Source organism: Streptopelia decaocto (assembly GCF_964273445.1).
Source record: "Streptopelia decaocto genome assembly, chromosome: 17".
NCBI classification, from domain to species: Eukaryota; Metazoa; Chordata; class Aves; order Columbiformes; family Columbidae; genus Streptopelia; species Streptopelia decaocto.
In genome coordinates this window covers 6993938-7020904 of record NC_138672.1, presented here as the reverse complement: position 1 = coordinate 7020904, position 26967 = coordinate 6993938, and the positions used below count along the sequence as shown (strand labels likewise).

Sequence of the window (26967 nt, the reverse complement as noted above, 5' to 3'; positions counted from 1 at the left end):
TAGTATGCATTAACATTTTATTGGTGTTACAGGATGAAACATCCAGTCTTGCAGCTCCAGTGGGCTTGGGGATTTCCAGCATCCTGCAATATGTATCCGTGCAGAGGAAATTAAAATGTGGATGGATCAGCAAGATACAGTCAAATCCTCCACAGTAATTTGGAGAAGACTAAACTCTGGTGCTAGTGGAGCATATTCCCAGCTATCTAATAGAGAGCTGATGATCTCTGTAACAGCCTTTTTGTAAGTTTTATTCTTGCCTACAAGGGAATTTTTTGAAAGCAGATGTGTAATACCTAAACTAATATTTTTAAAGGCATATGCTCTGAATACGGAAGAGTGAGACCTTTTGCAGAGCAGTCGCTTTTGTCGATCAGCTAGAACCCCATAAAAGAATATGCTCCAGTATCTCTCAATCTAGCTGGAATTTCCTTCTAACCACCACACCAAGTCAATTTTATCTAGTTTGTAGCCATTATAGGACATACTGACTCTTAGGAAAATAGGCAAGTAGCACAACATACCTTTCCTTTAGCAGCGTTAGCACCAGAAACTGAAGCATTGTGTGTAACAGAGGTGCAGCTGGTGGGTCTCAATGAAATGTACATGAAATGCTCCACAGCCACACAACCACTCACCAGGCTGGGATCTGGCACTGCAGACCTCACCGTCTCCAAAAATAAAGTTTCCACGCATAAAACTGGGAGGAATTCATGTTAAAAGAGGTAATTTGGGTACCTTGACTTGTACAGCGCAGCCTGCTGGGGTTCATCTCTCCCAGGTGTCCCAGGAACAAAAGAACTGACAGGGAACTGCTCCTCTGCTTCCTCTCCTTCCTCCATTCGTAGGCTCAGCAAATCCATATCCCTAAACCTGTTTTTATAAAAGCAAGTATGTGCTTAGGAGAACTCAGACACACACCTCGGTGCCGCTGGTTTGGGGCCCCCAGCACAAGACCCCATTTCCATGGGTTTGCACACCCGGAGCATTAAGGAGCCCAAATTCTGATGAGGGATTTCCATGTTATTTATTTTCTGTGTTACACTTGCAACCAGGAACATGGGGAGTGACTCGTTTCCGTTTTAGCCGTGACTGTACTTACACCCTGCGCAGAGCCGATTGATGCAGACGTTCCCAAGCCCAGGCTTTCTATAGCAGCACAAGCACCCACTCCACCCTTCCAAAACCTTCCCTAACCCCCAAAGCCTCCTCACAGCCTCGTGCTCTTCGGAATCTCCAATCTGAAGATGCCCATCATGGTTCAGCCCTCACTAAATCCGACGTGGAGACTGCCCCTTGTCAATCTGGCTCATCCTAGTTGGAAGTTTGGCACCAATTTTACAAGATCAGCCCAGGGAAAGACGCGACTGTCCCCAGGACACTCCAGGAGTTTGTCCCGATGTCAACAGGAAGATGGCTCGTCCACCGAAGGGGAAGCAGCGTTAAAGGATGAAGATCTCTCCGCTTGGCTATTACAACATGAAACAGCCTCCAAAAGCCCCATTAAATTCTACATCTGAGCCAGGAGAGTCCTTGTTGAAGCAGCAATATCCCCACAAGCTTCTCAACCATCGAAGGTTCCCCCGGCACACCAGCAGGGGGAAAGTCCAGGTTACGTTAGCAGTTATCGTTAATCACCAATTCCACCTTCTCCCACCCATTTCTGCCTCCTTCCCTCCCTTGGGACGCGGTTGCAGGGACCCAGCGTGGCGTCCAGGGCTTGTTGGGGTTCCACACCAGCTCCTCGGGGTCCAGAGCACATCCTGGTCCTGGAAACCGCCAGCTCAGATGTTGCTGTTCAACCAATGCTGGTCGTGCAGCGGGGATTTCTTTGTTTATTTAATAGCAGGAACCCAGCGCTACGTAATGGAACCGAGCCGCACACCAGGGACGAGTTAATACAGCAACAATGGCATGAAACAGTTCTATTTTTTATTCTTTTACTACTATCACCGCACGAGGCTGCTTCTCTTAACTCTTACTTCATTTATTACTGGCTGCCACGAATGATCATTTATAAAGGAGGGCTGCAAAGAAAGAGACGGGGGAAGGTTGACGGCGATTCGCGAAACGCGCCCCATGTAAAGACAACAGCTGCTAAACAGAAACACCAACCAGCCCACGTACTGCAACCGCAAAGGATCCAGTTCTGAAAACTGCATTTAAAAACCCTGGCTTGGTCAGGGGGCTGCGCGGGAAGATGGTGAGATACCCACACGACGCCTGCTTCCCCCTCTCCGCGCGTCACGTTCACCAAGGGACACATTCAAGATGAATTCAAGCGCCTTCAAAGAAAACATCTGTGATCCGAGATGACATTTCTGCTCCCCATCCATCCCTCCGCGCTGCTGCCGCTTTTAGCAACATGCACTCACGCAGCTGGCCTGCGCCCACGGAGAAGATATAACCCAGCGACGAGAAAACTGGCATTTGCTAAGCACATCTACGCGAGCTCCAGCCACTCCTGAGAAGGTCCAGGTATAATTTGCTCTATAAATCCAACAAAGCTGCTGAGCTAAACTGATGCTGGAAGTCCTGAGTCAGCCCCTGCGGCAGGACAGGAAAAACAGCTGAAGAACAAGGTTCCAGTTCTCCCCCTGCCTCAGAAACAAGGCTCGAACCTCCTCGTGTTGGGAGCAACTCTGGGCTCCAGGAGGGATTCGCTGGCCTGGGGACACATCACCTGCCTGCCACATCCAAGCTGGGGGAGAACGGGGTGAACATAGCAAAGTTAAATAAATAAATAGAATATTCTATATGAGAGAAAGACACCTAGGAAGGCTCCAGACTAGACAGATCTGCTTCATGCAGTTAAATAACGAGCCAATTTTGCGCAAGCAAGAGCTCAACCAGCAGCACAGCTGGCGCCTCCGCAGCCTCTGCCCTGTGCTCAAGGCTCCAGCCGTCACCCTCCCCGGCTCCGCTCCCAAAGCGCGAGCAAACCCCCAGCTGAGAGGGACCAACAGAGTCACTGCTGCAAAACACGGAGGCTTTAAGTAAAACCACAATGTGGGAAGAGGTGCCGGAGTTGCCACTTCAGCAAGGAGCGGAGAACCTGGGATGGATGTCGGTGGGAGCCAGAGGAAGGCGAGCAGCCGGCTGACATGCGATGAGGGCACGTGGCAAGCCAGGTGATATGATTTAAACAAGAATTAGATGCTTAAAGTCCAAAAACCCCTAGCAGGACAGACGTGCAAACTGAGGAATCCAGAAGCACGGAGCTCTACGCGAGCCTCCTTGGTGGGTCCCAAGCCCAGGGAACAGCGGCTGCAGGGGAAGGAGGCACCTCCCCACCCTTTGGTGCTGTATTTCACATTCTTGGTGTCCCTCCACGCGTGGATGTCAACATTTCCACCCATCCTTTCGCATGGAAGCCCCATTTCCATCAGATGACCAGGGGAGGTGCATTCCCGACCCTTGGGTGGCTTTGGGAAACCAGGGGCTTTAGCTCAGCCATTGCTGGCCAGACACTTCACAGCCACATACAGCACGGTGACACCCGCAAAAAGTCACCCAGCGATACAAGGGGACACAGGGAGATGCCTGGGGTCTCTGATCCAGGTGCTGGCTGCTAAACTGCTCCATCAGAGACCAACTCATCGTGTCCCAGCAAGCACACAGACGTTCAGGAGCGGATCCGTTTGGGAAGGCAAGACAAAACACAAGTCTCATTTAGGAGTAAAACAAGACTAAACTCCAGTCTTCCATTTTCATTTACAATGCATATTTATAGAGTTGTTTCAGGAGCACCAGCTACTCCTGCCCTCCCAGCGACGCTGCTGGTGTGACCCAGACCATGTCCCCAATTCTGTCACCTGCCTCGGAGACACAGCTGCTGGTCCCTCTGCTCGAGGTCCAGCACAGCAACACCAGCAGGGAATGACAACGGGAAAGAGCTTTTTCCAGGTATATCCCACCGTCCTGGGCCAGTTATGCTGTTTGTTTCCAGCACAAGTATATAAGCGTGTGTAAAGCTGCATGCTCACCCCACGTGCTGCCTTTGCTCAGGGGATGATGCTGCTTCGTGGGGAAATCCCTTTGCTATGGGGCTGTCGCTACAATTTATGACCAAGCAGCAGCAACCACGGTCACCTTGTGCCACCAAGGCCAGCCCGGCCCTGGGACAGCAAAGCATGGAGGAGAAAACAGGAGTGAAGAGGGCAGGTTGGACCCAGCGATGAATGTGTGCGAACACGTGAGGTTTTGTGCCCAAGAAGAGGGAGCCTGAGGATGTGCTGCTCGAGCAGTGTCCTTGCATAGCTGTTCCCACAGAGCCGGGTCCCTCCGGGGACTTTGTCTCCAGCTCCAGAGCCAGCTCAGACCCCGCAGCCCAGCCAGTTCCCAGCTTCACCCAAGGGAAGAGGCAGGATGGGGAAAGGAAGACCCGGGAACCTCGCAGAAGAGATGGAGCGAGGATGGGCTTTCCTTACCCAGAGTAAGAGACAGATGGCACCCTGGGCTTTCAGCAACCCACAGACCTTCCCTGCAACTCCCTTTACCCGTTTCAGACCCCCCCGTGCAAGCAGAGGCGGCTGCCCACAGCCACACGCAGGCTCACGCCTCACCCCTCGCAGTGGTTTCCCAAACCAAACAGCAACAGGAAACTTCAATGAAATTCAAAAGGGAAATTGCAGTTACCACTGCCCAACACATACACACGTGCCTTCCTCCCTTCCACACCCCCTTCCTCCCAGGAAGGGAAGCGAGGCAGCCCCAACTCAAACCCCGTTCCCAGAGCCGTTCACGGCCGTCACGCTGCCCGTGGACGTGCGGAGCGGAGAAGCGCAGCCCCGGCGCGGCCGCTGGTGAGACATCCCCGTGCTGGGGACGTGCAGGAGGAGCTGCTCTGGGTCCCGTCTCCCGTGCAAGGCCAGCGAGTCGCTTTGGATCTGTGGTTGCCGATGAGGATGTGCAGGAATGAATGGGCTGCGTGTGACGGGCGAGGTGATGAGGAGGGGGTGAGGGGAGGAGGAAGAGCGTCGCGCTACGTCTTCCGCTGCCTCGACTCCTCCCGCGGCCTCCTTAGGACGTCACAGGCTGGATGGGGAGCAGGCTGCCGAACTTAAAGTGCTGGATCACGGGAAACTTCTCCAGGCACTGCGGGAGGGGAGATAAAGAGGGGTGAATTCAGGAGACATTTCCACCGTACACAGGCAGCCAGAGCTACATCCTGTCCCTGGGGTCACGAGACAGCGAGCTCAGGGCCAGGCGGCTCAGATGCAAACAGGGGGGTCAGTCCCAGGATTTCCCCCCATTTCTATGAGGTTACTCAGCCCAGTAACACCGCAGAACCCCCTTCCCTTCAGCCAGAGCCTTCCACTTGCTGAAATTCAGGCCCGGAGCATGAGCAGAAGAGGCATGTTTATGTCAGCAGCTTTCTCTCGCACCACCCCTCCTTGCTCGAGCTGATCTTTGAAGACCTTCACCCTACAAACCCTTTGAGAACTGCAGAACCCCCCCGAGGAAGAGCCTCCCCCTTCCCAGGACAGCGGGGAAGCTCAGAAGCGCAGACCTATGGTAATTCCTCTGGAGCCAGAGGTCAGACAACTGGTTCCAGCACAACTGAACTGCTCACAAGCACACCGGAGCCAAAGCAAGTTTAGAGGTGGTGAAAGCATCCACTCCTGGGGAATAACAGCCATGCAGAAAACCACCAGCTCCATGGCGAGGCACCAAGGAGAAAGAAGTCCTGTGAGCACCAGGGCACATCGCCTTCAAAGCTTCCTAACGTGTGGGATGCTCAGAGCTGCCACCATCTCCCAGCATGGCCACTTAGACAAACCCTCTGAGGAAGCAGCGCTGGATGGCAGTGAAGTGAAGGAGGAACAGAGAGAAATGAATACTGGAGATGGTGACAGCTAGAAATGTCAGCCCAGCCAGCTCCAAGGGGTCCCATGGAAGATCAGACTGGTTTGGGCTCTGGATGAAGAGACTCTGCCATCAGTGGGAAGAATGGGTATCCATTCCACTTAACACATTGTCAGCCCAAAAAGAGACAAGTAGACAAACTTCTCCTCCTCTGTCCAGCAGGATTAGCACAAATGTACTGGATTATTAGAGGTACCAAGAGACAGGACCCTCCTTGCATCACTTGTGGGTGAAACTTGGCCAACACGAGCTCAATGGAGGAGATAAGCTAATTTTCTTCTTGCCATCACCTTGTTCACCTTGAAGATCTGCTCAGGACTCAACCGGGGAGTAGAAACATGCATCGGGTCCAACCTTTAAAGATGGAACTAGGACTAGATTAGTTACAATGGAAAGTATTTCCTGACTGACTGCAGCAGAGAAGGAAAGGTCAGGAGACTCAAAAGCAGGCTCAGGGGAAAAACATCAAGGCTGCTGCTTTAACCACACTCTATTCTGTCGACTTCTCCACTTGCCTTTGATGGTGAGAATAAGAAAAGCCCTTGCACTTCCAAGCGAGCATGTCTTCACCCATTATATTTATATTATAAATAGACACATTTGAGATTTCATAAACACACGCAGAGCTGAAGACACATGGTCTTCAGTTTACTGCCCATCGCAGACCCTGCGGCAAGCACCCCGGAGCGCCCGAGTGCAGACAAGAGCTCCCAGCCACACAGCCACACCTCGGCTTTCTGTCGGCTGTTTGAAGTCATCCCGTGGAGGGGACAGAGAAGAGACAGAGCATCCAGAGTGCTTTTTAAATGAACCAGGTCTGGGGACTGCCCTGCTCCTGCCATATGAGAGCTGGTTGTGAGTGAGCATTTGATTTCTCCTGCTCTGCTTCTACCAAGTGACCCCTTCACTCTGCTGCTGCCTCCGCTCCATAGCCGGTCACGGTCAGCACCGCCCGGCACCGAGCACTTCTCAGCCACCCCAGACGTGTCAAGGAGCCAGAGCCTCCATCCGAGTGTCTGATTTCACCTGATCTAATTGCAACGGGTGATCGGAGGGGCAGGGAGAAGGCGGGGAGGGGTGTGGGAAAAAAAGGAAATCTTGCTTTCACCTTATCCAGTCAGACAAAACCCAACACCACAACCCCAAACCTTCCGTCTCCTCAATACCGCAGACTGAGCTCTGCCTCAGGAGCTGCCGCCTTTAGCTGGACAAAGACCCACGTCAGCACCTGGGGGCTGCTGGCTCACGCATCTTCTGCTAACGCTGGCGGTGGCTCATCGGAGCAGGGCTGCACCGGGGGAGGCTGCACAGCTGGGTACCTCGAGCAGAAACTCGCCCCGGGAGCCAGCAGCAAACAGTCCAGATCTTCAGTGGCGGCTGCGGGTGCCCAGCCTGAAATACCCAGTACTCAGTTTGCAAAGGATGAAGCCTCAGCGGCTCCTGAACATTGTGTCATTCCCAGAAAATCAGTGAGAGACCCTCTAGTTGGAAATGCCGGTAAAATCCGCACGACCAGGAGCACCGTAACTGAAAGCCCTGCCCAGCCGCGCTGCTGCGTCCGTGCTCCGCTCATCTCCAGGCCAGGCAGGAGCAGCTGGGCCACCAGCGGGCTGGGAGACCCCCAGAGCAGATAGAAAGAACCAGCGAGGACTCTGTTCCCCTCTCCTCACCCACCCGGGTGAACACAGACACCAAGCAGAGCCAGGAGAGGACACTGCTGCCTGAGGATAACGTGCTTTGGAATATTCCTTTAAAATCTACAGATATTCTTTGAGGAAACAACTAAATTCAAAGAGCTGTGGTTGACTCAATGTTTTCTACACCTTAGCCTAAATCTGTGTTGTTATCATAGCAGTTTTTGCATTCTCCCCCTGACACAGCTACATCGCTAGATACTTCTAGAAACACACCAGTACTGGATCCAGCATTTTCACACAGAACATCATTATTCAGAACACACCAAGGACTCCAGAAAAACCCATGTCTTGGGTGCACTTAAGAGAGCCAGAGACTCTCCCAGTCTCTGGAGGGTCCCCCAGCTGTGCTGTCCCCAGCACGTGGTGGTCCCAAGACATCAGTGGACACACACATTGCACCGTGGGCACACCCTTGTCATTTCCAGCCACGTATGTGGTACACGAGCTGGGAGCACCCACAGGGCACGCAGGGCACCAGGCAGGAGCACCCAAACAGCATGGGGCATGTGGGGTGCCAGAGGAGCACCCAAACAGCATGAGAAGGAACTGGTCCAAAGGAAAGGAAGGGCTGTCAAGGCAGCAGCAGACGATGCTCAGGCTTGAGGCTTTAAGGGACCCACGTTTCACTTCAACAGCACTCCCGGGGCTGCAGTCTTCCCTCCAGGCTGCCCAAGCCCCTCCAGATCTCACTCCAGAGGCTCCAGCTCAGGGTTTCCCAGCACACAGCATCTCCAGCCCTGTGATGGAGCTGTGAGTGAGGGCAGTCCCGGAGGGGCGGCCCAGGGACACCCCTCGAGGGGCAGCCAGCTGAGGGGTTCGACCCCCAGCCCACTTGCTTCTCCTCTTTGGAGGGCGGGAGGAAAGCTGAGCTGGGGGCAGAAGGAGCCAGGCCTGGGAGTGACACCTCGAAGATTAGAGAGGTATGTGGCCTGGAACCTAAACACAGGATGTGCAGCAGAGGAAGGGCTGGGGGAGGGAGCACGGAGTTCGGCACAGTTAACCCCTTTGTGCGCTGGGCCTGAGCAGAGCTGCCCGAGGAGCCCCTGCCATATGTCCCAGCAACAGGAGCCTGGTTGACGTGAGCAGAGACTGCAAGGTGTAGGATTAACTCTTTCCAGCCCCAGCAGTCTCCCTGGGTGCACCAGGCAGCTGCACTGTCCTCGCTCCTCCAGCATCTTCAGCGCACCCCATACAGTCCCATCCTGCCCAGCAAGAGATGCCGCCTGTTGGCTGTTCCCTCCAGAGGCCCAGATGTGACAGTTCCTGTCCTGCTTCCTCAAGCTCAGGGTTAGCTCGAGCAGGAAGGAGAGATAAGGGAGAGCCAAAACTGCCCAGTTCCCGGTTCCCCAGGTCAGGGCTCGCCAGGAAAGCGCGGCTGGGGCAGCGCCAGCAGAGCCCTGGCATGTGGAGGGTGGCCAAGCTGGAGAGGCTGCTGTAGCCTCGCCGGTCCGGCACATGGCACATATGAGACTCGAAGTGAGTGGCGATGGGTAGGAAGCATTGAGCCTGCTCTGGGGCTCTTGAAACACAGCATGATAATTTAAACTAAGTCTCCTCCAGCTGATAAAATAGCAGCGTGGGGATCAGAAGGACAAGCAGGTCAAGACATCGGCCCTAATTTGAAGACCTGCAAGTTGCACTATGGGAAGACAAAAGTCATATCTGCAAAGAATGGCCATTTTGGGACTGGTCTGGGGGGAGACAGGAGGTGGGCAGGAGCTTCCTTCTAACCAGCAGCACCTGAACTGCCAAGGGCAGCAGCACATGCTGCCAAGGCACACCCAGCACGGGGGAGCAGCGGCTGCAAAAGGACCCCCACCCAAGGAGCAGCAGAGAAGAGCTGACCCGCAGTGAAGTGGAAGGGGAGAGGCATGAGGCCAAGCAGCCTCCCCTGCCCGGGGCGCTCACCTCGGCCTTGTACATGCGGATGAGGCCTTGGTTGACCTTGGACCAGGAGGGGACAGCGCTGATGTTCCAGAGCTGGTTGGAGTGCTCGGCAAAGGGACCCGTCTTCATCTGCAAGAGAGACGCGAGTGCGGGGTGAGGGAGCGGGGCCGGCCGGGAGCTCCTGCGCTCACCGCGACGCCCTCTCCCAACAAACGTTCCCACCAAGCCCTGTGACCCAGGCACCAGCCCCTCGCTGCGCCCTCCCTGCCACGGCCACATCACACGAAGCCGTGGCAACCCAGCTCCCCCTCTCCCCAAGAAAATCACGCTTTTCCCTGCCACGCACCTCCCTTTTAATGACTGCATTAAAAAAAGCCCCATGTAAGTCCTGTTCTTCCCCCTCTCCAAGTCAAGCTTGGCTCAACGCTGTTCCTATTCTACCCAGAACCCTCCCAGTGCAGCACTGCTGGGCTTTCCAAGAAAATGACTCATTCCCCATTCAGATCAACAACAAGCAGCCGCGACAAACCGCCGCTGCCTCCCCTGTCCGCAGCCCGTTCCACACCTGCCTCTGGCACAGGAGGGGCTGGGGGAGGCAGGAGCAGGGGGGACACGCTCCAATCCCGCTCTCCAAACCGGCTCCGGAGCTGCAAGTTGCCAGTTTGCAGCAGATGCTTTACATCTTTACATTTATTTTATTATTTTTTTTTTACACTCCAGTGTTTCTCCTGCCAGGGCGAGGGGTTTGGAGGAGGGAGGGCAGGGAGGAAGCTACGAACGGGGGCAGTTGCATGTAGATTCCCTGGGTAGTTGTCTCTCCTTCTCCTCCATGAACAAAAACAGACCCTCAGGGAGAAAAAGAAACACAAGGCAGCCACTCTGCCTGAGCGAAGTTCCCATGACATCAGAAACCACAAGGCCGAAGCTCACGCTAAAAAGGAGCGTGGGGAGAGAGGAATCTCTTGGACTCTCGTTCTCGACTCAGGGCTCAAAAACTAACCCCTTCCCTCCACACACACACAGGCCTGGAGCGAGGGTGGGAAAAAAGCCTCCAAAATCACCTCTCTGCCCATTTGAAAAACAAGCAAGGCCGAGCAATCTGCTTTGGGAAATTGCTGCCGCCCTTCTGCAAGGTCTGTGTGGCACCAGCCCTCTGCAGAGAAAGAAAGAGAGAGCGGAAGGGCTGCAGGGAACCCAAAGGCCTCCCTGCTTGGAGGACAACACGTTTCAAACCTGCTGACCTCAGGGCTGAGCACCAGGAGAAGCAGGCGGGTAGTTTTTCCCACTGCTCGGAGAGCGCAGACGCGTCCCCGCTTCTCCTCGGTGCTTCTTGTGAGACGGGGGTGACAGATGAGCCTCTCAGCCCTTCCCGCTCCCCTCCGCCATGTGCGCTTTCCTTGCAGACCCAAGATAAAACGCACAGATACACAAAGCACGACGCTACCCAGCAGAGCCAGTGTGTTATTAAAGTGTGAGGACGTGGCACTGGTGGGTTAAAGGCCGCCAGGAGCTCAGCACCGGGCAGTTCGCTCAAAGCGTCCCCGTCCCCACATGAGAGGTTTGGCTGAGCGCATTTTGATGCCAAACCCTCCTCCAGCATCGCCGCCCTTCGCAGGGCCACAGTTTGCATCAGCCACCACCTGGGCCCTCCTCACCTGGGGTGCCCAGCGAGGGACGGCTTGGCTACGGTTTCAAACTGGGGAGAGAGGAAAATAAAGGGGAAACAAAAAAAACCCATCTCCTTCCACCCACAAAGGGCAGAGAGGGAGAGCTGTGGGGGGAGAGCGAGAGGCAGCGAGCGCTGCAGTCCCGCAGTGACCCCAGGGGAATGGAGTGAGTCAGAGCAGCCATATTGAGCAGGAAATTACTCACAGACGCGGCGTTCCTGCCTCTCGGTTCCCAAGAGAATCGGCCTTTTGTAAATGGTTCCTCTGTCAGTGCCGGGGGGAGGGGGACGGCTGAGGCCGTGCTTTCCTGTCAGCTCCTTCCCTTCCAGCAGAAACCCGAGCCCTCCCTTCCCAAACCTCCAAATTTAGAAGCCAGATTGAAGCTGAAATTCCTGCTGCCTGGGCTCTCAGAGCAGCATCTGGGCGATCGCACCGATCGTACCTGGCACCCCTGTCCTGCCAAAACACACACAGCCCTGCCACTGCCACCATCCGCAGCGACGCTCCCAAATCCTCCTCACGGGTACCACACGCACACCCTGCAGCGTGTTTTGGCCAGCAAGGGGACCTCTTGAGTCCCAGCTGGCTCCATAAACCTCGTCCTATTCCAGAACCACGCGTTCAGGTCCAAAACCACCTCGCAGATTTCCCAACAGCAGCCCAGCTTACACAAGGCTCGCTGCCGATGCTGCCGTAAGGAGGATGAGGAAGATGCCGTGGCGGGTTCAGCCTGGACATCATCTCGCTGCTACTTTAATAACCTGAGCTTTAAATATACGCGTGGCAAAAACCACAACGGTGTATATTCATGTCCCTGAAACGTCACCCAGGGGCTGCAAAACATACCTGCTCAAGAGAGTATTCTCTCGCTTGAAAGAAAACAACGGGCCTCGGTTGTAGGTTGCGGAAACAAAACCTGCTCTCATGTCGGTGAGACGTACCAGACCCTCTATGGGAACCGCTGCGGTGTTTGCTACGTGTTTAACACCTTTAAAGGAGAGCTGTTTCCAGCTGAAAAGCTCAGAAGAAAATAGCATCGTTCATTTATTCAAGTCTTTTAATCCCTTCTGTCTTTTTCCTTGTTATTTTGTTTTGTTGTTGATTTTGGAGAGGAAGCGTTTGGAGGCACTGGAGGCTGGCTCAGCCCCCTCTAGTGGCAGTACCGGCCTCCCCAGGCGTTTGGGGGAGAAAAATCAAACTTTATAAGCAAAATCTTTACCAAAGAAAATTAAGAAGTGTTTGCACGAAGATGGATTGAAAATGCCATGCGATAACGCGGGTTGTTGCCATTCCTCAGCAGCTCAGGCCAGGAGGGCTCCCTGCCACCAGGTGGCACTGAGGAACACAGCAGAAACACCCAATTCCACGATTCTGAACAAACGTATTGAAAATTAAGTGAAATCACTTATTTTAAGTCTACTAAGAAGCAACTTTCCGCAGGCAAAAGCAGCACGAGCTGAAGAAGCAGGATGGTGCTGTGTGTTTTAAACTTCATGTGTCACCTGTGTACTGCAGAATTTTCTACACACGTGTCAAGAGTTGCAGGTTTAAATGTTTTTACCAGGTCAGTGCACTGCCTGGATATTCCAGAGGCCCAAATAAATAAAATAAATCTTAGAGTATCTTGGCTCCTGCTTTCCAGCCCTCCTCTTGATCTCTTCTGCCAGTGCCTCCTTACTGCCCATGGTGTGATTTAATTCTGTTTTAAGGGTTAAACCCTGAGAGGTGCTAAGTACCAACAAACTCTACTAGATTCAGCAGTACCTGACTCAGCACCTCCTGGGGTTTGGGCCAAAGGCTCCTATGAAAATTCCCAACGTGAAAGGCTAAGTTCATACTCTGTAACCTCCCTTCTCATCTAATCACTAAATTAGAGAGGCAAGGAAGGGGGGAAGCAAACAGAACAAAGGGAAGAACCGCACTTTGTCCTTCAAAATTAATCCCATCAACTCCCTCTTGCCAGAGACAAGAAATCCCTCACCACAACAGAGCAGGCGGCTCTTGCTCTCCTTGCCCAGACCGTGCAGCACGAGGGACGGCAGAAAAGCAGCAGCTGAGGACAGAGAGCCGCGAGCTCCCTCATGGGGAAACGCTGCTCACGGTTGGCAACATGCTGAGCATCGCCAGCCCCTCACCCAGGGGCCACAGAGTCCTTGAGCAGAAACACGATCCCAACAGCGTTGCCAGCTGGGGGAACCTCAGCACCATCTCTGCTCTGGATCGTTTGCGAGTAAGGTGTGTTTAATGGGTAGAGCTTTTGGTGGAATCTGGAGGAGACCAAGCTGCACGGAGGTCTGGGAGCCTGCGCTAAAGCCCAGGGCCTGCCAGGCAGCACCCAACGGCTGGAGGGAAGGGAGGGTTTCTTGGCAAGCCCAGATGTTCTGCAGCTCCTAATTCATCTTCCAAGTACACTTGCAGGCACCAGCCTTCTCCATCCAAGTTCCCACTGACTGATCCAAGTGATGATCCCGAGTTATTTGTTTGCTCTTGTTACAGCTCCCTTCAACTGCAATCCACACCCGTCCAGCTTAATTATACTTTCCTCTCAATATCCCTGTCTCGACTCATTCAAGGAGAGCGCCTCAGACATGCAACAACAATTCGTCCACAATTCCGTCAGAGCAAACAAACAAGCAAAGGAGGAAAACCACAGCCAGAGCCAAGTATCTAATGTCAAAAGAACTTCCCTGCGGGACAAACCTCCCAGCCCTCACCTCTGTAATGAAGAGGATGCACTCCAGGAACATGAAGTCTTTATGGTTTTCATTTACCACCTTCTCATCAACAAAGTGTCGAGGCTCCAGATTTGGATGGTCTAAAAAGAGACAACAGAAAGTAACCTGCATGGCACCCCGGCTTCTGTGATCAAATTCAATCAGGCCTTGTCCTGCCCCCTTCCACAAGAAAAACGATCAGGCCAGAGCTGCTCCCTTCAGTCTCATCTCCCACTCCAGTGCCTCAGCAGTGATGGCAACTGGTAAACTCTCTAGGGCAGAAAATGTGTTTTCTAGCACCAGAAACAAGACTCACCTTTCAAAAAGCTTGTAGTCATTTCAATAAAGACAGATGTACTGTACAATGAAGCCTTCCAGCTCCCAACCTAAGCAACTAGCTTTATTTGGAAAGCTGAGGGGAAAAAAGAAATCCAAGCAAACTATTCTGCTGTATTATACACAAACTTGACATATTTGCATTTAAAAGTCAGTCCCAAGCTCCACAGTCTTTGCAATCTAGATCGACGGGACAGGGGCAGGCTGGGACATGAGAAGATTTTTCTTAGTACCTATCAGCTGGGAACTGCCCCATATGAAAGGCAGAAATTGGAAGTCGTCCAGGCCCCACACGCCCTGGCTGCCAGCAGGTTCCATCCTGTAGGTCTTCTGAAGTTTTCGCATTACTTCGAGGTACCTGAGACCAAAGAGAGAAAGAAGGGTTAAGACAAGGACGTCTTCTGTCTTCTTTGACTTACATGAGGACAAGGACAACCAGTTTGTGGAGAAGGACATAAGCTCCATTGCTCTGCAGCAGAAAGCAGCCTGTTGGTACGTATAATAACAAACACCAGTACCTTTTAAAAATTGGGGTGTTTTTTTAGCACCAAATTCACTAAGAAATCAAGTGGCAGAGGTTTGTTTTGTCTGCAGTGCCTTATGCTGGTGCAGATCTTTCCCCATCCTCACTGTTATTACAAAACATTGATACCTCACTCTCCTTCAACAACTTCCAAAAGAGCTCAGAAAGCTTTCTACTGGACAGCAACCGCTACTCCCACTTTTCAGGTGGAAAACTAAAGCTGCAAGTACTATTGAAGGAAACTGTTTACATGCCACCAGTGATACAGCTGGGATTAGATCTCTGGGCTCCAAACACTCATTGCACCAGTTTCATCACTACCAACTCCACCTCCCAGGCTGGAAACACATCTCAAGGAGCCGTGGAGCCTCTTTCACAGATATCTTTTTTTTAATGCCTGAGGAGATGTTAGATTCCCTGACCAGATATTCCTGTGCATCGGAAAGCACAGAGCTTCACCCACACACCTCTGCAGAGCTCAGTGACGTGTGCTCAACTGGAGTCACTTTCCAGAAAGACACTCAGCCTCTAGTAGACATCGTGCTACCTTCTCATTTGGAAATTATAAGGGGTCACCGTACAGTCCATTAAAAAGTACATCTGCCTCTTAATTTTGTCTAAATTCATTTTCAGATTTCCCATTCTGCCCTTTCTCTCTAGGCCAGCAGGCCTTCAGCGCTCATGTTCTCTAATTATGTACCCGTCTTTGTAGAAGGCCCTCGGCTTGCCCAGCTCACACCCCAGGAGGAGGCTCTTCTTACAACTTCTCACTCCCAAATGTGTGCAGGTGAAAGGAAAGAAAGGGAACACAATCAGCCCAGATGACAGGAGGAATCTGGTGTACAGACCAGGCAGTAACATCTCGCGCATCTCAGGCACCAGGAGGTGAACTCTGTCAGTGATCTGCCCCCAAACAGCCCAACGCTTCCAGCTCTTCTCCTGCCATTTCCTCACCTGTTAAATACTTTAAAGACGATGGCCATCTGGTCATCCACTCTGAGCACACCGATTTTGCAGAGGCAGCAGAGAAAAGCTGCAAATGCAGCTTCATGCCCTGGTTAAAACAGAAAAAGAGATGTGACACTGGTGTCTATGGTCCCCCCTCTGTGGGCACCACAACAGCTCTTCAGAAATCACAGCCAGCTGTCCCCAAGGTGCTCCCTCATCCTACTGATGACATGAGTTGGCAATATTTCATCCCCACACAGCATCCTTCCCAAAGTATAACTTTTAGACATTCATGAGGTGATTATTAACCCTGAGGAAAGAGGAAAAATTTCTGGAGGAAAACCAGCTCCGGCACTGGGTGTGCTGGGAGCAAGGCAGGGCCTTTCCTGGGAGCTTGGCACAGCACGGGAAGCGGAACACGGCAGAGTTGTCTGCTCAGGGGATGCAAGAGAACCTCACATCTGCAAATAAACAGATTTCCTCCTGCTTCAAAAATATCTGTGTCAGAAGGACACAGATCCCAGGACGCTGCTGGGAACAGCCTGTCCCAGAAAGTGTTGGGATCTCGGGTGGAGGCTCTGCAGCTCAGTACCCCAGTGAACAGCAAGGAAAAGAAACAACCAGCAAAAACAGAGCCATGTCTTTTAGTGGAAGGGACCACAGAAGAAAGCAGGATACATGATCATCAGCTCCACACCACGAAGAAGTGCAGCTCCCACTGTAGGAACAAAGAGCACCTGTGGTCCAGCTACTGTGAGCCAGAACATGAGCCACTGGCTTGGGACACACAGGACAGGGGGAAAGGCTGAATTTCCCTCCCTGAGCTGACAAAACCCAAGGCAGCGGTTCCCTTTCCAAAGACAACATCTCCCCCTGGTGCCGGCGAGCCGCAGCTCTGCTGGCAAGCACCGCTCAGCCTCTTCATCCTTGTACGCACCATCCTCCTCCTCTCCCTGACCAGGTCCAAAGTTTCCTTGCCCCCACAGCATCTCACTCTCCTGCCTTTTGGGGGGATGCTCTCCTTGGCACATCACCTGTCCTCCAGACAGAGGAGCAGAGCATGTAGACAATTATGGATTTAAGTGTAACTGAAGCCAGTGTAGTTACTCCAACCTGCAATTCAGTGTCTCCTTAGGTGGAAAATGCTTCTACCTTCAGATTTCAAACCTCCCTGTAACCTGTGATGTCACTTCTAGGGAGCAGCAGACCTCAAGCCACCTCCCACTGAACACAAACTTGAACTGGAACTACAATGGGAACCAAGTAATTATATTTTATCCCTCTGAACTGCCTATGGCAGATCAGCCATGCAGGACTGCTGTATCCTACAGCTCATCCCAGAACAGTTTGGAGAGCTCAGTTCACATTTCCTCAGCTGAGACACTAGCAGGGTGTTTTAGCTCTGGCACAGCCCTGCTGCCAGCCCCAGCTCCCTCAGTCACAGCCTGTGCTGGACGCAGGGCTGAGGAGACCTGAGAATTAAGGTGTTTGTATCAAGCTGGCACTCAAACAAAGTGGCACTAACATATTTAAATAAATGCAGCACCAGGCTCCAAAGGATCACTACCCAAGGAAGTCAAGCCTCAACCAGCACGTGTGCCCTGGTACCTGTGCCATAGTCAATGCGGGTGGAGTTCCCCACGGATTCCTTCAGGTAAACGGCCACTTCTGGCGCAGCGTCAGCCAAATGCTTGGGGATCACTGTTGCCACCAACTTTTCTGCTTCCTGAAAGACACAAGAGGCTCCCTTGGACCAGACGCTCTCATCAGGGGAGAAGACAGCACCAGCTGAGGGGTGATGCACATCCAGAGGAGGATCCTTCACAGCTCATGTGAGCGATTCCTCTGCAGGCTGCTTGGCTGTCACAGGATGATGGAGCCGTTCTGCCGCCCCCGCTGGGCATGCTGCCCTTCCACAGGAGCCACATCGAACACTGCACGTGAAAGACATGCTCACCTGGTCTAGTTTGGCGTACCAGGTCCTGAAGGCTTTGTTCCCAAAGCGAGAAGGTTGATCCACCGGCGGGGTTTCATCGATCCATCTGTCAAGGGTGTTCAGAAGAGCCACCAGCTTTTCAATGGGCTGCAGAGACAAAGAAAATGGGGGGTCACGGTGACATAAAATAGAGCAGTCCCTCAGGCTCTGACATCTCTGCCCTGGATTGGAGTTGTTAAAGCCCACACTGTCCTTCCCAAGGGTGGCAAAAGGAAACAGGATGTGCCAACCCCCCTGAAATGTAGAGAGGCAGAGAAAACCGACCTTCCCCTCAGAAGATCAGCCCAGTACAAAGCCCAGCCCGAGGCAGACTCTCCAGTCACCCACACAGCCTTTCATGAGCTGTAACAGCTCTCTGCTGCAAAACCTCTGGGAGAAGAACGACAGCAAGCTCTGAGCTGGAGGGCACAGGGACTGAGAAGGGAAGAGCTGCACAATTTGGGGATCTACAACACAAAACTGAGGCTCTGCATCCTGAGGGTCCTACATCCCCCATGGGACACAGCACAGCATGCACCGTACATCCTCACCAGCAGCTGATGGTGTGACCAAGAGACCCTTCTCAAGGCCTCTAATCTTAGTCCTGAAGTGTCTCTTAGGAGCCAGGATTAGCAGGGATGGTCTTAGCATTTGTACAGCTAAGCGCAGCAGGGCCTAAGCACAAATCAACCTTCTCAGCATGATTTCTGTTGCTTTGAACTCATACCAGCCAGAATACGGCAGCTCCAGCCCAGCAATAACCCAGCGCACGTGGCAAAATACAACCCAGCCAGGGCAAGAGGCAGCCTGGTTTGCCCACCAGCGGTCTCATTGGAGAAAGCATGAGAAACTCTTGGCTCTCAGAGAAAGGTCTCAACACAAACACAAAGCTGACGGGAAGACAAATGCAACAGTGAGACAACAGAACCATCTTTCTGACACCTAGTGCGGGACAAAGAAAGTGAGGAGCCTGTGTAAGATGGAGGGGAGCGACTGGAGGAGGCACTGCTGTCGTCAGGAAGGAAAAGAGAAGAGGTTCAGCAGGCGATGCAGCACGATGTCTTGGGCTGTGCTGTAAGGATCGGGGTTTGCCAATGCATACAGCCTTGCTGGGGAACGGCTGCATCCTGCGCACCAAGAGGCAGCACCACAGGCGGCACTTTAAGCAGCTCCCAACAGTTTTAGGAGGCTCTGTTGATAACTGGTCAAGCCTGCCAGAGGCTCTGGGATTCTCCTCACCCAACTCCAGGCAGCCAGAGAGCCAACAGCCATGGCAGCAGCTGGTCAGGCCCCGGGCAATGTAGGCTCCTCTGTCTCGAGAGGGGATTCCTCCTTCAAGGGGACAAAGAGGACGGCAGAAGCAGCGGCTGTTTTGACTTTGCTGGAGGCATCGAGCGTGTGAAGCTGGCTGGTCTCCTGGGCTGTGGTTCAATTCTTCACGCTGCCTGCCGGGAGGACGAGGAAACGGCCCAGCCCAGCAAGTTCCCAGCCCTTGAAGTGCCACTCGAAGGGGGCGGGTGGAGAGACGGGAACAGCAGAGCTGTGCTGGGGATCGCTCCCCACAGGAAGGGTCTCAGGGCAGACATGGCCTCCCACAGACAACAGCTTCTCTGGGGCTGAGGACATGGGGGCAATCAGCCAGTGGGAAGCAGGATCGGGCAGAGGAGGGATTCACCCCCCACACAGGACCTTGACACTTGTCCACTGAGCCATAGAGGACAAGACATAGAATCACAGAGCAGTTTGGGTTGGAAGGGACTTTGAGGGTCATCCAGTGCCACCCCTGCCATGAGCAGGGACATCTTCACCAGCTCAGGTTGCTCAGAGCCCCGTCCAGCCTGGCCTGGGATGTCTCCAGGGACAGGGCATCCAACACCTCTCTGGGCAACCTGGGCCAGAGTCTCACTGCCCTCACTGTAAAAAAAAGAGTCTTCCTCATGTCCAGCCTGAATCTCCCCTCTTTTAGTTCACACCCATTATACTTCGTCCTACTGCAACAGGCCCTGCTAAGAAGTCTGCGCCCATCTTTCTTATAGACCTGAGTAACACAAAAGAGCCCAGTGCCAAGGGACACGGGGGCCAGAAGTTCTGGGTGTCCTGGTGAGGCTGCAGCTGGAGCCACTAACACCCGGTGCCCCAGATCCCATGGACCGAGGCAGCACAATGCTCTCTGCTCCAGCTCCCTGCTGCCCAAAGTGCTGCTGAAACCCAGCATCTCCCCACTGCTCTGGTCCAGGTTTGGGCTCAGCTCTACTCCTTCCCAGCTATTGCATTCCCCTCCAATTAAGCAACAGTGTCCCCAGCACTGGCTTGCATTAAATAATTAAATCATGCTGGTGATTTATCCGCTGGCACCAGCAGCTCATTATGAGCCGCTACCGTATTTCAAACCCCTCTCAGCGAGCGCTCGGTGCCGCTGGATAAATGGAGGCGAGGAGGGCTCCTTCCCCCTCCCCAGATCTGCCCGCAGGCCTCAGGGAGCACGAGAGTCCAGCCGCCCCTTCCCCACTCGCTTGCTTTAAAGGGATTAAAAAGCCCAACCCCACAGAACACGGGAGAGCAGGACCCAGCTGCTGCTCAGCCATGCCAATAAATAATTAAAGAGATGTGGCTCGTTTGGGGCTCAAGGCCTTTTGAAAAGGGGGTTACTAAAAAGCAGCAGCTTCCCATTGTCCAGCAGAGGAAGCTTGTGCATCCAGGGCTGAGCCCAGCAGGGGAGAAGGACGGAAAAGCTGAGCTTAGGCGAACACAACCATCAGCACCACTGCAGCCTTGTTTTGCCTGGCTGGGTTTTTAAGCTCTATTTTTGCTTTACCTTTCCAGTGATCAAAGCAAGGGCAGCCTCCCCCCGCCAGCTCCCCGCTCTCCTTGCTCTTCTCGTTGTGCTGATTTTGCATCCCCTTGACCCTGAGTCCGCCACCGGTCCCAAAGGCAAAGCACGGAGCCTCCAACGGAGCAGAGACCTGTCAGTAGCTCTGAGGAGCAGGGGCCGGGCAGTGGAGGTGCTGAGAAAGCATCACAGCAGCTAGAGCTGCCTGCAGGGACCAAGCCTGTCCCTGTGGGCTCCTCAGGCCCTGTCAGAGGGGGGAATTGCTAAAATCGCGGCATTTGCTGCTTCCCCCACTTCCCTCCTGGAACCAGAGCAAGCCACGAGACTGGCCAATCTCCCACAGTGCAGTGAACGGTTTGAAGGGCACGTCTGCTCCTCGCACGGCCAAAATTAACCTCCTCCTTGCTGCGCTGCTCCTCTGAGCGAAGTCGCAGCTTTGCAAAACCGCTGCAGGCTGCAGCCCCAGCCGTCGCTGCCCGGACCCCGCGGGAGGAGCGTTCCCTCCCGAAAGGCAGGTCACAGCCTATCAGTCACACAACCTTGCGCCAAACACGGCGCCTACGCCAGAGCCCTGAACAACAGCTCAGCTATCGCTGCTTGTCAGATGCCTCCAGCAAAACCCCAGACAGCTCCACGCAGCTTTTCCGTAAGAGCAGAGCAAGCTCAGCAAGTCTCAGAGGGGGCTCAGCCCCCAAAGGATGCAGCTCTCATTCCAGTAGACAGTTTGGTATCGACACACACTACTCTGGAAACCATTAAGCTGCCTCTTTCAAAGCAGAGCAGACCATACCTCCATACCTTCTGGTTTTTTTATTTTTCTTTTTTTCCACAGCAAAGCAATACCAGTAAGTCATGGAGAGGATACACGTTCAGCAGAAAGGATTCCAGGAGGTCATTTGCCAAAGAAAGGCGTCCCCAGCATTTGATCAGGGAGGAAGATGGGACGGCACAAAAGCACATCAGCAGCAGGAACAGCAAAAGAGAAGAAAGCGAAGTGGAGATGCAAGCAGAGGCCACGAGGGGCTGAGGCTTTAAAAGCACAGATAAGCAGTTTGATCTACAAACGAACAGGCAACCTCATCAACAAGGCGACCCTGGGGATGCTCCACCTGCGCCTCGAGTCACAGGCTCCTGCTCTCCTCAGCGCGTGGGGAATGAGACGACGTGTCCCTGCTGCTTCCCGAGCAGGATCGTGTCTCTTGTTTGTCACCTGGCCCGGGACTGCGGATGGAAAAACATCCACTCCACGAGCGATCCGCTGCACGGACACAGCCCTCATACAGCTTTTCCTAGACAGCTGGCAGCTCAAAGGGGTTGGTGGAAGAGGGTTTGGGGGTTTTTTTCCCCCTCTGTTGTTTGGCTCATTTTTAATGCTTTGTTTCCCTAGAACTGCTCGGTGAATGGCTGGGAAGGAGCGAGACAAAGACAAAACTCAAAGGTGAAATGCAAAGACTGGGAAGCAAGAGCAGCATTTGACAGCAGTTTCTGCTGAACTGAAGGAACAAAAGGTGGACACAAAGCCCGTGAGGGAGGGACTCATTATCCCTGATCCCCCCCATGAACTACAAGCAAGTTTCTCATTCACACACTGGTTTCTAGAAGGGAGGGCTGGACTTAACATGCCCGTTTCAAACACAAATGACGAAGTTAAAGATCACCGTAGGCTGCCTTCCCACAGCAGAATGCAGCTATAAACAGTGCCCATTCTGCTTTGGTCTTTTTAGACTATTCCTGGCTTTCTTGCACAGCCGTGACAAGTTTGAACAATACAAATGTACCCAAGAATCCATTGCAACGCAGAACCAGGGAGCGGGATCCAGCGAGCAACACGGAGGCGAAGCTGGCGGCCACCAGCACATGTTCTGCAGGTGGTGGCAGCACCCAGAGAGACCTCAGGCCAAGCAGTCGCACCACTGAGAGCACCCACCTTTCCCCTCTGCCTCCAAACCATCTCCCCATGCCCTGACGAGGTGAACAGGCATTAAAACCAGTCACTCGGTCCCACTGAGAGGCAATGGGAGAGCAGGAACCATACAGACATCTCAGCCTTTTGCCTGCAACCAGAAGGGAGCAGCACATCTTCAAAACATCACTGGTTGAAGCCAGATTGTGAAAACAGGGTTAAAACATCCTTTCTGTACCCTCCTTTTCAACACCAGCTTCTGTCCACTTGTAATCTGCTTGGTTTCCCATCCAGCGAGCACACACAGGGGAGGATTGTGGCTGACATCTGCATCCCCAAGCATAACCCGACTGCATTTATTCTCCCTGGCTTGCAGATAAGCTCTCAGCTCATTCCTCACCTAGGAAATATTCACTATAGAGCCCCCCTAAAATAATGAAATTAATTTAAAAAAAAAAAAAAGGAAAAAAGTACAAAAAAAAAAATATTAAAAGGCAGTAAAGGAGAAACAAGAGCATCCAAACTCTTCTCCTACCTCTGAAACTTTGTACTCGCAGGTCAGCTTCTTGCCCCTGACACCTTCATTCAGAGTGAGGATGAAGCCCATGTAATCTGCGTATGCCTGCAAACACACCCGAAAGAGCAGGGCGTCAGTAAACACCCGCGGTCTGTTTGAACGAGCACTCCCGCACACCCAGAGAACCGTCCCCAACACACAGCGCTGCCTTCCCAGAGACTCCCAAGGCATGGGGTTGGCTGAGAGGCTGCTGCTATTTTTGGCAGACCTCAGAGGCAGATGGCGATTGCACTGAGAACTCTGCATCACTGTAAAAGTGACAGAATCCTAAAAAAGCTCGCATTGCCCTGAAATCCTTCCCTCAGCTCCCTCCTACCACGTCAAAATTCAAACTCATCAGCTCTGCAGAGTCTCAGCTGTGCCCAGACACCCCGCTCTGTGCTGCTCCCCCTCTTCTCCTTCTGCTTCTCCATCACGGGAGAAGAGCAGGAGACAGCCCAGGCTCCCCACCAGTCTCCTCTTTAAATCTGCTGCTTTTGAAGCATCGCACCCCATGTGGCTCTGCAGCTCTAAGTCTCTGAGAGCACCAGCGCAGTCCCCTGCCACCGCTCCCTCCTCAGGCCCCTCTTGCACAGAAATCCTGACCAGGAGCAAAACCTTAAACCCAAGACACTTAACAAAGGAAGGTTTGCTTGAGACCTGGCTAGAACTTGAGCTTCTCTTAAGACATCACAGATCGGTCATCAAGCAAGAACTTGCTCCTAAGAGGTGGGACAGGTTTGGGCTGACACACCAATCCCTCGAAGGCAGAGAGGGGAGAACCTGCCTGTTCCACCAGCTCCATACATACTATCAACAAAAATTATCCAGAAAATTTAAGGCTTGAGAGCCCTCTCCAGCCCAAGAAGGCCCCAGGAACCAACTCAGCCTAATGCTATTAAAAGGGAGCAGGACCACTCTCAAGCCGAGCTCAAACAACACTGGTTAAATCCAGTTTCAATATAACACACAGGTGAGGCAGGATGAGTTACAGCTCCTTGTTTAGCTTGTTAAGAGGGGGTAGTAATAATTTCTAAGCATCTCTGGTCTCCCTGGCTCGTTCCTTTGTCAGAGCGTTTGGCTGCCAGACTCCACACCTCGCTGCCAACTCATTTTCCTACAACGGGTAGTGACTTTTTTGCTCGAACACACAAATCCATTAATTTCCCATTACTTGCCCAAACCTGCTTTACCTCGTGGCTGTTCCCAGCCCAGACCTGGCTGCCACTGAAGCATAATTAGCACCTCCCAGAGCCCCAGAGCCATACCTGAGAGCGCTTCCACTTGGCCATGTCGGAAACCATGTTTATCTCCTTTTTGGGGATCATGAAGTTGTGCTGGAGGGGAGGAGCCACCTCCTCAGAGGTGCCTGGAAGATGCAAAAAAGAGGTAAAATAGAGGCAGTGAGCAGAAGAAATCCTCTGTCTTCCTTTTTTACAAATCAACATTCATTTCTCTGGAGACAGAATGCAAACAATCCAGCCCAGTGTGGGCCATTGTCTCATCAAGTCCTCCTCACCAAAAAACATCCTCTCGATCCCCAGAAAACACACTCCTAAGGACACTGCAAGGCTTCAGAAAGCATCATCGTGTTTGTTTTCACTCCTAAAGGGGCATTTCCCATCCAGAGAGACAGTGCAGGGGCTGACCAAGGCACCAGCGAGCCAGTTTAATTATTTGTGTGTAATGAAGACAAGCCTCAGGTGGTGCTGAAACACTGAGCTCCCCAAACAACTAACCATGCCTTGTTTTTCGGGTGTTAAGCCTGAACTGCGTTGCCCTGAACAGGACAACTCCAGCAAAGGCTAGGCTGGAGCAATTCAATAGATGGCAGCCCAGAGCCGCAGCCTCGCGCTCGGGGGATGCCAGGACGCGGCCTCTTCCTGGGCGAAGCTACGAAGATCACTTCATTTTAAAGCTCTTTCAGAGCCCAGGATGTAATATTTAACGCGAATGCAAACTGTTACGCATTAGATCAAGCTCTTCCCCTGGTCATCGGAACCAAGGACCCAGCCCTGTGGGAAGCATCGCTCCGTCTCCACTCTCCAGAGCTCTTATCCCAACCCGCAGCCCTGCACCAGGACACCGCGGAGCCAGAAACGCTCCGCACACTTAGAGGTAACTTGCATTAAACTCCTGTAAGTGCAACTTTTAATAACAAGAGGCAGTGCCGCAGAGCACTGTTAAGGAAACCGGGTGCTAAAGTGAATTTATGAATTCTGTTAGAGTCACCCAGCTCATCTTTTTAACCCTAGAAAGGCTGTTCAGCCCCAGCCACCGTGGCAACACTTCAGCGACTGCTCTCCATGCTACAGCAAGCTCAGGCACTGGCTCCCCACCATCCGCCATCAAATTCCAACTCCTTTAAATATTATTAGCTGCATTTACATAGAAAATACTAGCCAGTGGTGTCAGGAGCCTTTTCTGCAGCAGAGCAGTGCTGTCGAGCAGGGAGATCAAGGAACAAGGAATCCACGGTTGCAGGAACCACACAGAGTCTCCTACAGACTTGTCACGTAAGCTCAGAAAGTCATTTAACTTCTCTGCCTCTCAAGTTCCCCATCTACAGAACAAGCGCAGCCTCATCGCCTGCCGAGGGTGTTTCGGTGTTGGGTTCGTTCCTCCGCACAAGCGACAGTGAAACTCCCACGTACAAGGCTGAGAGGAACAACACACGAGGAATTTAAATGAAAGACTCGTGTGCCTCTCTTCTGAAAATTCGGCACACGGTCCTCAGTGACTTGCACTGTAATAATGGAGCTCTTGTTTTAAAATAACTCGTAACATGAAAACAATGAAAAACTCCCGAGCAGCAGCGCAAAAAGACAAACACTGACGTGTTCATTAACACAGGTGACACATACAGACCAGGGCAGTGTCCTGGACCAGGGCGGGGGGATCCAGATGTTTGCCCAACATCTGTCTCACCACAGAACTTGTTTCACCTCTTTGCATTTGTTTCTCAACCACCACTTCTTCTGACATGCGCTTTGTGCTTTTCCTCTTGAAGGGGAGAACACGGATACTCCAGGAAGGAAACACTGTGAGGTTTGGGGGTTACAGACTATAAAATGAATAAATAAGCAAGTGTCCAAACCCAACAATGCGATGGAGATGGAAGCAGAATGGGTTGGGTTTATAAGTGAAACTTGGACAGTCTTACTCTTGTGGTGTGAGGAGAAGAAACAAACTCAGCCAAGAGCTGGACTCTGCACCAGCAAACACCCCCTCGGCAAGGGAGTCACGGAAAATGAGCCACAGCCGCCAGAGCCCCGGCCGCCCGGAGCAGCCCCGGCCGCCGCCGCCCGGCCCCGCCGCGGGTGCAGCCCCGGGGACCAGCCCCGAACCGGCAGCTCGGGGCCCAGCCCGGGGGGGCCGCTGGTGGGGGTCCGGGGGCTCCAGGGCCCCTTGGTAACCTCAGCAGAGCCTCTTCCCCGCTCCCGCCCCGCAGGCCCCGGCACTCGCTGCCGCCGCCTCCGCAGCGCGGGGCCTGGAGCGCCCGGACGGAGACCCCGCGAAGGATGAGGCCCAGCACCCCACCTCAGCCCCCGAGACACCGCTCAAGGGCCCCCGGCGCTGCCCCCAGCCCAGAAGGCCCCGGAGCCGCCCCCGGCCCCTCACCTGCCCGCCGCTCGCTCTCTGCCATCTTCCCGGAGCCCGGCTACCGCCGCCACCCCTCACCTCTCACCTCCGGACACGCCGAAGCCGCCGGCGGCCATCTTTGAGCAGGGCACGACGCCCGGCCTTGTCGCGCCTGAGGCTGTCAGCGGGCGGCGCGGCTCCTCCCGGCCACCGTCGTGGCTCACGCCGCCATGTTTGTGCGGGGCACGGCCTCCTCTGCCCACGCAGGACAGCCATGTTTGTGCGGGGTGCTGCGGCGCCACGAGGAGCGGGTGTACGCGGACGAGAGAGGGGGCGCGCCCCGGCGAGCGGGGCGGCTCTTCTGACCAGCTCCCGGAGAAGGCAGCGGGCAGAGGAGCCGCATCCCCGCTCCGACACCAACCGCGGCGCAACCCCCCCTCACCGCGGGACTCTGCCCTTCCCCAAGATGGCGGTGCGGGCT

The 26967-nt window shown here is 53.5% G+C and overlaps 1 protein-coding gene across 2 annotated transcripts; it reads right to left on the bottom strand.

Annotated features, from left to right (window-relative positions):
• Positions 1-4610: 4610 nt before the first annotated feature.
• On the bottom strand, positions 4611-26671 carry PTPA (protein phosphatase 2 phosphatase activator). 2 transcript variants are annotated; one of them, XM_082067592.1, is made up of 10 exons: positions 26526-26671; positions 24173-24273; positions 22884-22970; positions 17598-17723; positions 17249-17366; positions 15647-15746; positions 14403-14527; positions 13834-13934; positions 9474-9581; positions 4611-5097 (listed from the first exon to the last, which is right to left on the bottom strand). In XM_082067592.1, exons 1-10 carry the CDS (start codon positions 26548-26550, stop codon positions 5023-5025), a joined length of 966 nt encoding a protein of 321 aa, XP_081923718.1. In that variant the 5' UTR covers positions 26551-26671; the 3' UTR covers positions 4611-5022. The 2 variants fall into 2 exon arrangements, with proteins under 2 accessions (XP_081923718.1, XP_081923719.1); XM_082067593.1 differs by having other exon boundaries at positions 26586-26607.
• Positions 26672-26967: the final 296 nt, after the last annotated feature.

Excerpts from the sequence above, each read along its gene's own strand:
- PTPA (XM_082067592.1), bottom strand. The coding sequence starts at position 26,550 with ATGGCAGAGAGCGAGCGGCGGGCAG. Across the intron at positions 17,367-17,597 it reads GGTACGCCAAACTAGACCAG|GAAGCAGAAAAGTTGGTGGC; the intron begins GTGAGCATGTCT and ends TGTGTCTTTCAG. Across the intron at positions 13,935-14,402 it reads GGGCAGTTCCCAGCTGATAG|ACCATCCAAATCTGGAGCCT; the intron begins GTACTAAGAAAA and ends GTCTCTTTTTAG.